Source organism: Symphalangus syndactylus, chromosome 7 (genome assembly GCF_028878055.3).
Source record: "Symphalangus syndactylus isolate Jambi chromosome 7, NHGRI_mSymSyn1-v2.1_pri, whole genome shotgun sequence".
NCBI lineage: Eukaryota > Metazoa > Chordata > Mammalia > Primates > Hylobatidae > Symphalangus > Symphalangus syndactylus.
This window is the reverse complement of record NC_072429.2, coordinates 15,496,699-15,508,705: the sequence shown is the minus strand read 5'-3', so window position 1 is coordinate 15,508,705 and position 12,007 is coordinate 15,496,699. Positions and strand designations below refer to the sequence as shown.

Below are 12,007 nucleotides of genomic sequence, written 5' to 3'. Positions count from 1 at the left end.
GGAAGGGTATGGGTTGCAGCTCTAATGTTATCTCTGGTGCTGAGTTTCTCACAGCAATAATTTAAAATTTTTACCCTAAAACAAGAGATGAAAAAAGACCTTGCAAATAAAGAAATGTGTGTATCATTTTTTTTAAAGCTGTTCATTTTTAGAAGCCACCCTCATAGGTGCCTTAAAGGAAGGGTGGCTTTGTATTTTTAGAAATTTCGTTTGCTTTTTAATTATATTTCCATTTTTTCAACCAGAAGATTGAAATTATGTATTACTGATAGAACATTTAATGCTAAAGGAAAAAAATCATTGAATTGTATATTATAAAGTATTTTTTGTCAGTCATAGGCCGATGATTTTTTTTTAATTTTACTTTAACTTCTGGGATACATGTGCAGAACGTGCAGGTTTGTTACATAGGTATACATGTGCCATGGTGGTTTGCTGCACCTATCAACCCATCACCTAGGTTTAAAGCCCCATATGAATTAGGTATTTGTCCTAATGCTCTCCATCCCCTTGCCCCCCATCCCCCAACAGGCCCCAGTGTGTGATGTTCCCCTCCCTGTGTCCATGTGATCTCATTGTTCAGCTACCACTTATGAGTGAGAACATGTGGTGTTTGGTTTTCTGTTCCTGTGTTAGTTTGCTGAGAATGATGGCTTCCAGCTTCATCCATGTCCCTGCAAAGGACATGAACTCATTCTTTTTTATGGCTGCATAGTATTCCATGGTGTATATGTGCCACATTTTCTTTATCCAGTCTATCATTGATGGGCATTTGGGTTGGTTCCAAATCTTTGCTATTGCAAATAGTGCTGCAGTAAACATACATGTGCATGTATGTTTACAGTAGAATGATTTATAATCCTTTGGTATATACCCAGTAATGGGATTGCTGGGTCAAATGATATTTCTGGTTCTAGATCCTTGAGGAATCACCACACTGTCTTCCACAGTGGTTGAACTAATTTACACTCCCACCAACAATGTAAAAGCGTTACTATTTCTCCACAGCCTCACCAGCATCTGTTTCCTGACTCTTTAATGATCGCCATTCTAACGGGCATGAGATGGTATCTCATTGTGGTTTTGATTTGCATTTCTCTAATGACTAGTTATGATGAGCGTTTTTTCACATATTTGTTGTCCATGTAAACATCTTCTTTTGAGAAGTGTCTGTTTATATCCTATGCCCACTTTTTGATGGAGTTGTTTGTTTTTTTGTTGTAAATTTGTTTAAGTTCCTTGTAGATTCTGGATATTAGACCATTGTCAGATGGGTAGCTTGCAAAAATTTTCTTCCATTCTGTAGGTTGCTTGTTCACTCTGATGATAGTTTCTTTTGCTGTGCAGAAGCTCTTTAGTTTGATTAGATCCCGTTTGTCAATGTTGGCTTTTGTTGCAATTGCTTTTGGTGTTTTCATCATGAAGTCTTTGCCCATGCCTATGTCCTGAATGGTATTGCCTAGGTTTTCTTCTAGGATTTTTAGGGTTTTGGTTGCTACATTTAAGTCTTTAATCCATCTTGAGTTAATTTTTGCATAAGGTGTAAGGAAGGGGTCCAGTTTCAGTTTTCTGCATATGGCTAGCCAGTTTTCCCAGCACCATTTATTAAATAGGAGATCTTTTCCCCATTGCTTGTTATTGTCAGGTTTGTCAAAGATCATGTGGTTGTAGATGTGTGGTGTTATTTCTGAGGCCTCTATTCTGTTCCATTGATCTATATATCTGTTTTGGTACCAGTATCATGCTATTTTGGTTACTGTAGCCTTGTAGTATGGTATGAAGTCAGGTAGCATGATGCCTCCAGCTTTGTTCTTTTTGCTTAGGATTGTCTTGGCTATACGTGCTCTTTTTTGGTTCCATATGAAATTTAAATTAGTTTTTTCTAGTTCTGCGAAGATACTGGTAGCTTGATGGGAATAGCATTTAATCTATAAATTACTTTGAGCAGGATGGCCATTTTCATGATACTGATTTCTTCCTATCCATGAGCATTGAATGTTTTTCCATTTGTTTGTGTCCTCTCTTATTTTCTTGAGTAGTGGTTTGTAGTTCCCCTTGAAGAGGTCCTTCACGTCCCTTGTAAGTTGTGTTCCTAAGTATTGTATTCTCTTTGTAGCAATTACAAATGGGAGTTCACTCATGATTTGGTTCTCTGCTTGTCTATTGTTGGTGTATAGGAATGCTTGTGATTTTTGCACATTGATTTTGTATCCTGAGACTTTGCTGAAATTGCTTATCAGTTTAAGGAGTTTTTGGGCTGAGGCAATGGGGTTTTCTAAATATACAATCATGTCATCTGCAAACAGAGACAATTTGACTTCCTCTCTTCCTGTCTGAATACCCTTTATTTCTTTCTCTTGCCTGATTGCCCTGGTCAGAACTTCTAATACTTCGTTGAATAGGAGTAGTAAGAGAAGGCATCATTGTCTTGTGCTGGTTTTCAAAGGGAATGCTTCCAGCTTTTGCCCATTCAGCATGATATTGGCTGTAGGTTTGTCATAAATAGCTCTTATTATTTTGAGATATGTTCCGTCAATGCCTAGTTTATTGAGAGTTTTTAGCATGGAGGGATGTTGAATTTTATCAAAGGCCTTTTATGCATCTGTTGAGATAATCATGTGACTTTTGTCATTGGTTCTGTTTATGTGATGGATTATGTTTATTGATTTGCATATGTTGAACCAGGTTTGCATCCCAGGGATAAAGCCAACTTCATTGTAGTGGATAAGCTTTTTAATGTGCTGCTGGATTCGGTTTGCCAGTATTTTATTGAGGATTTTCACGTCAATGTTCATCAGGGATATTGGCCTGAAATTTTCTTTTTTTGTTGTGTCTCTGCCAGGTTTTGGTATCAGGATGATGCTGGCTTCATAAAATGAGTTAGGGAGGGGTCTGTCTTTTTCTATTGTTTGGAATAGCTTCAGAAGGAAGGGTAGCAGCTCTTCTTTGTACCTCTGGTAGAATTTGGGTGTGAATCTGTCTGGGCTTTTTTCGTTTGGTAGGCTATTAATTACTGCCTCAATTTCAGAACTTGTTATTGGTCTTTTCAGGGATTTGACTTGCTCCTGGTTTAGTCTTGGGAAGGTGTATGTATCCAGGAATTTATCCATTTCTTCTAGATTTTCTAGTTTGTTTGTGTAGAGGTGTGTATAGTATTCTCTGACGGTAGTTTGTATTTCTGTGGAATCAGTGGTGATATCCCCTTTATCATTTTTATTGTGTCTATTTGATTCTTCTCTCCTTTATTAGTCTAGCTAGTGGTCCATCTATTTTGTTAATTTTTTTCAAAAAAGCAGCTCCTGGATTCATTGATTTTTCTAAGGGTTTCTCGTGTCTCTATCTCCTTCAGTTCTGCTCTGATCTTAGTTATTTCTTGTCTTCAGCTAGCTTTTGAATTTGTTTGCTTTCGCTTTTCTAGTTCTTTTAATTGTGATATTAGGGTGTCTATTTTAGAGCTTTCCAGCTTTCTCTTGTGGGCATTTAGTGCTATAAATTTCCCTCCTAACACTGCTTTAGCTGTGTCCCAGAGATTCTGGTACATTGTCTCTTTGTTCTCATTGGTTTTAAGGAACTTATTTTTTCTGCCTTAATTTTGTTATTTACCCAGTAGTCATTCGGGAGCAGGTTGTTCAGTTTCCATGTAGTTTTGTGGTTTTGAGTGAGTATCTTAATCCTGAGTTCTAATTTGATTGCACTGTGGTCTGAGAGACAGTTTGTTATGATATCTGTTCATTTGCATTTGCTGAGGTGTCTTTTACTTCCAATTATGTGGTCAATTTTAGAATACATGCTGTGTGATGCTGAGAAGAATGTATATTCTCTCGATTTGGGGTGGAGAGTTCTGTAGATGTCTATTAGGTTTACTTGGTCCAGAGCTGAGTTCGAGTCCTAAATATCCTTGTTAATTTTCTGTCTCATCGATCTGTCTAATATTGACAGTGGGGTGTTGAAGTCTCCCACCATTATTGTGTGGGAGTCTAAATCTCTTTATATGTCTCTAAGAACTTGTTTTATGAATCTAGGTGCTCCTGTATTGGGTGCCTGTATATTTACATTAGCTCTTCTTGTTGCATTGATCCCATTTCCATTATATAACGCCCTTCATTGTCTTTTTTGATCTTTGTTGGTTTAAAGTCTGTTTTATCAGAGACTAGATTGCCACCCTTTTTTTTTTTTTGCTTTCCATTTGCTTGGTAAGTATTCCTCCATCCCTTTATTTTGAGCCTATGTGTGTGTGTGCATGTGAGATGGGTCTCCTGAATACAGCACACCAATGGGTCTTGACTCTTTATCCAAGTTGCCAGTCTGTGTCTTTTAATTGGGGCATTCAGCTCATTTACATTTAAGGTTAATATTATGTGTGAATTTGATCTTGTCATCATGATGCTAGCTGGTTATTTTGCACATTAGTTGATGCAGTTTCTTCATAGTATCATTGGTCTTTGTATTTTGGTGTGTTTTTGCAGTGGCTGGTACCAGTTTTTCCTTTCCATATTTAGTACTTACTTTAGGAGCTCTTGTAAGGCAGACCTGGTGGTGACAAAATCTCTCAGCATTTGCTTGTCTGTAAAGGATTTTATTTCTTCTTTGCTTATGAAGCTTAGTTTGGCTGGATATGAAATTCTGGGTTGAGAATTCTTTTCTTTAAGAATGTTGAGCATTGGCCCCCACTCTCTTCTGGCTTATACGGTTTCTGCAGAGAGATTTGCTGTTAGTCTGATGGGCTTCCCTTTGTAGGTAACCTGACCTTTCCCTCTGGCTGCCCTTAGGGGATTGCTGTCTTGGGGTTGCTCTTCTCAAGGAGTGTGTTAGTGGTGGTCTCTGTATTTCCTGAATTTGAATGTTGGCCTGTCTTGCTAGGTTGGGGAAGTTCTCTTGGATAATATCCTGAAGTGTGTTTTCCAACTTGGTTCCATTCTCCCCATCACTTTCAGGTACACTAGTCAATGGCAGGTTTGGTCTTTTCACATAGTCCCATTTTTCTTGGAGGCTTTGTTCTTTCCTTCTCATTCTTTTTTCTCTAATCTTGTCTTCATACTTTATTTCATTAAGTTGATCTTCAGTCTCTGATATCCTTTCTTCTGCTTGATCGATTTGGCTGTTGATACTTGTGTATGCTTCATGAAGTTCTCATGCTGTGTTTTTCAGCTCCATCAAGTCATTTATGTTCTTCTCTAAACAGATTATTCTAGTTAGCAGCTCCTTTAACCTTTTATCAGTGTTCATAGCTTCCTTGCATTGGGTTAGAACATGCTGCTTTAGCTCGGAGGAGTTTGTTATTACCCACCTTCTGAAGCCTACTTCTGTCAATTCGTCAAACTCATTCTCCGTCCAGTTTTGTGCCCTTGCTGGAGAGGAGCTGTGATCATTTGGAGAAGAGGCATTCTGGTTTTTGGAATTTTCAGTGTTTTTTGTCCTGGTTTTTCCTCATCTTGGTGTATTTATCTACCTTCGATCTTTGAGGCTGATGACCTTTAAATGGAGTTTTTGTATGGGGGTCCTTTATGTTGATGTTGATGTTGATGTTGTTGCTTTCTGTTTGTTAGTTTTTCTTCTAACAGGCCCTTCTTCTGCAGGTCTGCTGCAGTTTGCTGGAGGGCCACTCCAGACCCTGTTTGCCTGGGTATCACCAGTGGAGGCTGCAGAACAGCAAAGGTTGCTGCCTGCTCCTTCCTCTGGAAGCTTTGTCCCAGAGGGGCACCAGCCTGACACCAGCCAGAGCTCTCCTGTATGAGGTGTCTGTCAACCCCTGTTGGGAGGTTTCTCCCATTCAGGAGGCACGGGGGTCAGGGACCTACGTGAGGAGGCAGTCTGTCCCTTAGCAGAGCTGGTATGCTGTACTGGGAGAATCCCTCTTGTCCGGATCAGCTGCTGTCTTCAGAGCCAGCAGGCAGGAATGATTAAATCCACTGAAGCTGTGCTCACAGCCGCCCCTTCCTTGAGGTGATGTGTCCCAGGGAGATGGGGGTTTTGTCTGTAAGCCCCTGACTAGGGCTGTTACCTTTCCTTCAGAGATGCCCTGCCCAGTGAGGAGGAATCTAGAGAAGCAGCCTGGCCACAACCACTTTGCTGCACCTAGCCCAGACCTTCCAGCCTCCTTAGCACTGTCAGGGGAAAACTGCCTACTAAAACCTCAGTAATGGCACATGCCCCTCTTCCCACCAAGCTCGATTGTCCCAGACTGCTGTGCTGGCAGCAAGAATTTCAAGCCAGTGGTTCTTAGCTTGCTGGGCTCCACGGGAGTGGGACCCGCTGAGCGAGACCACTTGGTTCCCTGGCTTCAGCCGCCTTTCCAGGGGAGTGAATGGTTCTGTCCCACTAGGGTTCCGGGCACCACAGGAGTATGAAAAATTACTCCTACAGCTAGCTCGGTGTCTGTCCAAACAGCTGCCCAGTTTTGTGCTTGAAACCCAGGGCCCTGGTGGTGTAGGCACACGAGGGAATCTCCTGATCTGCATATTGCAAAAACCATGGGAAAAGCATAGTAACCCAGCCAGGTAGCACATTCCCTCATGGCTTCCCTTGGCTCAGGGAGGGAGGTCCCCAGCTCCTTGTGCTTCCCAGGTGAAATGATGCCCCACCCTGCTTCTGCTCCTCCTCCGTGGGTTGAACCCACTGTCTAACCAATCCCAATGAGATGAACTGGATACCTCAGTTGGAAATGCAGAAATCACCCACCTTCTGCATTGGTCTCACTGGGAGCTGCAGACCATAGCTGTTCCTATTTGGACATCTTGGCCCCTGCCCAGATGATTCTTTTTTTTGTTTGTTTTTGAGACAGAGTCTCACCTTGCTGCCCAGGCTGGAGTGCAGTGGCCCAATCTCGACTCATTGCAACCTCCACCTCCCAGGTTCAAGTGATTCTCCTGCCTCAGCCTCCTGAGTAGCTGGGATACAGGCACATGCCGCCACACCTGGCTAATTTTTGTGTTTTTAGTAGAGACAGGGTTTCGCCATATTGGCCAGGCTGGTCTCGAACTTCTGACCTCAGGTGATCCACCTGTCTCGGCCTCCCAAAGTGCTGGGATTACAAGTATGAGCCACCGCGCCTGGCCCAGATGATTCTTATCTAGCACAATTGACCTAAGAATTACCTCGTGAAATTTTGTTATTTTGGAAAATGTTATCTTTCCTATATTTCTCTAGAATTTAATGCAAATTATGTGTATGCATTTCTTTAATCAGAACTTTTATGCCAGCAATCATGTTCATAATAATATTTCTAATAGGTAATCATTGTACTTAATACTAAAGCATTTTTAAAAAGCATGGAAAAGCAAAAGTTTGTTTTATTCTTGGTAAACAGGTCTTTAGCAATGTCTTGCTTTTTGGTAGTTTTTGTTTTGCTAATCCTTTTTTAAAAATGCCACTATTTCTTAAAAGCCAAAGCAATGTTTAAAAATCAAATATGTCAGGAGGTCGTGTTAGTTCTTTACCCTGTTCACACTTCCCCAACCCCAGTAGGAACCAGGGAGGTAGAATTGCTCTCAGTGAACTTATGAGATTTGTTTCTCTTTACTGAAGTTGTATGCAGTGGAAACTGTAATGTGTTTGAAATATACTTGAAGTATCAGGTAATTCATTACACATATGTGCAGTATTTTAAAAGTACCGGATTTCCTATTCATCACTTTAGAATTTGTTTTAAAAATGTATATCAGGCACTGTAGGAAATCCCAAATGGAAATATATATCATTATCCAAGTATTTGTCTAAACTTAGGCACCTGGGATGTTTTATTATTATCCATCATCCAGTTGACATGAAAGAAGGGGCAAGAAATCTGTGATAAAGAATGTCAGTATATTGTTTTGATAGATAAAAAATGAACTATTTGAATTAGCAAATAAATGAAAATAATTCTTCTTAATTGTCCTACTATCTTTAGAGTGAAGAAATTAGCATACATATTTTATCAACAGTTGTTTATAAAATGGAGTGGAACTTTAACAGACAACTGTGCTGCTGCTACTTCTTATAAATGAAAATGCTAGGCATTTTAAATCTGTGTTTGGTTTCTTTATCTTCACATAGGCGATTTTTTTCTATATTTCTTAGATCCCAGCGTTTGAATTTTGATGTATCATCTCCTAATGGAATTCTTCTCTTCAGAGAAGCTAGTAAAATGGTTTGCACTTATGGTGAGTATCCTTTTCCATATGTGTCTCTGCAATATAGTTTTATCTCTGGAGGAAAGAAAGATGTTAGTTATTTTGTTCTTTTGAACTTTCATATCTTTATGAATTTGTGAAGTCAGTAATACAAGTGCAAAAAGCCAGGTAGCTATCATATTGGCATCAGGAGAAGTAAGCAGCATGCCTTTGACTAAATCATGCCTGACCAACTTGATGAATTTCTTTTGGATAAAATTGCAGTGTCAGTAGATGAGGGAATACACTAGATAGAATATTGAAAAGTTACAGCATATTCAAAATTGCTCAAAGTTGCATCAGGGAGTTTACTATGTTGAACCAAGGAATGCTTAAACCGGAATGTCACTGAATTGTGGGAAAATATCCTTGTAAAGAGCAGTAAATATTTTATTATGAGGAACTTTTGGGTACTGCGCCTCTAGAAGCGGAGTTCTACAGGAAAGATTGTCCTATTCAATTAAAGTCCAAAATTTAGTATTTGGTTACAGTTTGGGCCTTAAAACTACAGTAAACTCTAATACTTGCCAATTCTGACACTGTCATCAATGAAATTCTCTACTCTCTGAGACCTTTATGTAGACAGGGAATGGAGATAGGATGGATAAAAATCCTCTGTAATCTAATTTGGCACACAGGGACTGAATGTCAACTGAGCCGGGCTCTGTGCAATGCACTTCTCCTTGAGAAATGTTTCCCTGTGTCCTTTTTTTCTCTCTGTTCTTTCCCAAATCTACAGCAAACTGTTAAGTAAATTTAGTCGTAAAAGTTGCCTGTTACTCTTTTTTTTTTTTGAGATGGAGTCTCACTCTGACACCCAGACTGGACAGTGCAGTGGTGCGATCTCAGAGCGCACTGCAACCTCCGCATCCCAGGCTCAGGTGATCCTCCCACCTCAGCCTCCCGAGTAGCTGGGGTTATAGGCACACCACCGTGCCTGGCTAATTTTTGTATTTTTAGTAGAGATGGGGTTTCACCATGTTGGCCCGGCTGGTCTCGAACTCCTGACCTCAAGTGATCCACCCACCTCGGCCTCCCAAAGTAATGGGATTACAGGCATGAGCCACTGCACCCAACCATGATTCTCATATTTCTTTTTGAGTACCTAGAAACAAATTTTACAAAATTTTATAAAGTCTCTTTAATTCTGCATGTGTTTGTGTATGTATGTAAGAACAACCGATAGAAGCATTATCACTTTTTTTAAAGTAAAAGCCTATTTTTAAAAAGAAAAAAATGGGTGTTTTAAGTTGTTTTTACCTCATTTCAGAACACATTCTGGGGATCTGAGCTGTATACATTGTAGGCCTCCATTAAAAATACTTCATTTTAATTGCACATCTGATTTGTAGAATTTGAGATTTTTCATGTGTAAAAACTAGAGAAAGCACCTATATAGGACAGTAAACTTGTACTCTCTTATTTTCATCTGTACCGGTAACTACATTGCCACAACTTTTGTATCCTGTTTGAAAATAGACACATTAAAATCATATAAAGTGGGCTGGGCACAGTGGTTTATGCCTGTAATCCCAGCACTTTGGGAGGCCAGGGTGGGCGGATCACTTGAGGCCAGGAGTTCGAGACCAGCCTGGCCAACATGGTGAAACTCTACTAAAAATACAAAAAATTAGCCAGGCATGGTGGCGGGTGCCTGTAATCCCAGCTACTTGGGAGGCTGAGGCAGGAGAATCGTTTGAACCCGGGAGGCGGAGGTTGCAGTGAGCCAATACCACACCATTGCACTCCAGCCTGGGCAACAAGAGCAAAACTCCGTCTCAAAAAATAAAATAAAAATAAAATCATAAAAAGTGGAAATGCTTTGCCTCCTAGAGGTAAAAATGGACCCCTTTAAAAAATATTCTAAATACAATTTGCCATACTTTTTGTGTATATCTAATTCCATTCCATGTTTTATCATATAAGATGTGTGTCTGGACCTTTTTTCAAAAACAGCATGGTATATTAGAAAAAGCACAGTTTTCGGATTTACAAGATCTGAGTACTAATCCTGTTACCAATACTTATCAACTTCATGACCTTCAGCTAAAATACCATATATACCTCTTTGTGGCTAGTTTTCTTTTGTATAAAATTAGGACTACTAAATACCCACTGACTTACCTGCCTAGTTGGGATTAAGAAGGTTAATTGAGCTATTCTGGTAAAAGGCCCGGCACAGGAGGTAACATGGAATAGTTACTCGCTATTTATGCTTCTTCTTCTTCCAAAGCCTTTCTCTTATACTCACCAAGCCAGCCTTCTTTGGACAGGGGTTCAGCAACCACATCATTGTTTTGCTCAGCAGTGCTTCCTGTTTGGACCACACTGCCCTGCTTCCTCTGCCTGTAGCCAGTGATTAGTTTTTATTTCCCCACTTATTTAAAGGAAATAAACAGCATATATATATAAGAATCTCTTAGTAATCAGTAGAACTTTAACTATGCATATGTTAGATTCCTGTTACCAGTCACAACTGTATCATTCCTACCCCTTTTTCTGGATCTTTCTTTTCACTAAATATATTTTTTCCTTTAGGGCTTATTTACTGTTGCACTAGGGCTGTTAAGGGAAGTGAGCTTCCTCTTCCAGTGTCACTTTCTAGGACAGAATGTATGTCCAGTAAGTGACACCAAAAGGAATCTCACAGAACAATGCCAAATCTGTGGGCTTCAAAAGTTGTTCTGTTCTGTGTTGGGTTGTCTGACATAGAAAAAGGCATTGCAGCAAAAGTTGAGAAAAATAACTATGTGAGGATTATACCGGAGGAGGAGGAAGAGGAGACAGAAGAGAAAGGAAATGAAGGGATAGGAGAAGTGAAGTGGAGTGGGGAAAGAGACAAAACGTTCAGAGCATTCTTGCAAAGAAAAGCCAGTAAGGAGTTTTCTTACACGGAAGAAAGACGAGATTAGAGTAAGGCTCTGCTCCTCAATTTAGACTAATAGTATTGGTAGCTTTCATTTTGTTATCAGCTTTTATAATCCTATATTAGACCATTTATCATACATTACCCTGTTGAATCCTCAAGGTAGGTATTATATGCTACTCACTAGTTATATGACCTTGGTTAAGTTGCAAGCCTCTCTTGCTTCAGTTTCTTGTTAGAGAAAATACTTCATGCCTTAAAGACATGGTTGTGAGAATTCAGTTAGGTAATGTATGGAAAGCCCTTAGACTGGTTAACGACTGTGATTACTGTTGTGAAGAAATTGAAGCTCATAGAGGTTAAAAAAATTTGCCAGATATTACATAGCTAGCAAGTAGCTGAATTGGAATTTCATTCAGTCATACTGACAGTGGTCTTTTCATATTCTTTACTGCCTCTTGGGAGTTGCCAAAGTAAGATTTTACCATGGATATTTATGATGAAGCACTGTTCTTTAAAGTATGGTGATTTCTATCTCAAAACTTAAAGAAAATCAAAGGTTCAATGAAAAAAATCTCCTTCAACTGGGTCACCAGTGACTTTGACAGTGACTTTGATACATGCATTTTACATAGGATAATAGAAAAATGTCTCTTAATCTCTACTAATTCTCTTGCTGGTCCACATCAGCCATCCGATTTGTCTTTACCTTCTGTAATGTTTTATTACCCATGCTTTTACCTCTGGAAATTCTAATATACACATTGGAGGAAGATCATGTAGTTGCCATTCAGGAGTCTAGAAGATGAGGGAAAGAGTGACTGGGAGGGCATGGAAGAGCCAGCACTGTTTATCTCTTTGGTAAGCCGAGGTGAAGGAAAGGGAAGCGAGTGGAGGAAAGAGGCCAGAACATTCTGTGATCCCTTCTGTTTCCATCTTCACTGGGTTCTTCTCTGATCACCTCTCATGAGCAGTTTTTGGTTAGTCAGTG

The 12,007-nt window shown here is 39.8% G+C and overlaps 1 protein-coding gene across 3 annotated transcripts in view; it reads left to right on the top strand.

The window, feature by feature from the left end:
• RANBP17 (RAN binding protein 17) overlaps nucleotides 1–12,007 on the top strand; it is a 428,141-nt gene that overhangs the window by 340,978 nt on the left and 75,156 nt on the right. For all 3 annotated transcript variants that reach the window (XM_063642616.1, XM_055285264.2, XM_055285265.2), the window contains one exon: nucleotides 8,059–8,141. In XM_063642616.1, the coding sequence (XP_063498686.1) occupies nucleotides 8,059–8,141 (83 nt within the window). The remainder of the gene's footprint in view (nucleotides 1–8,058; nucleotides 8,142–12,007) is intronic.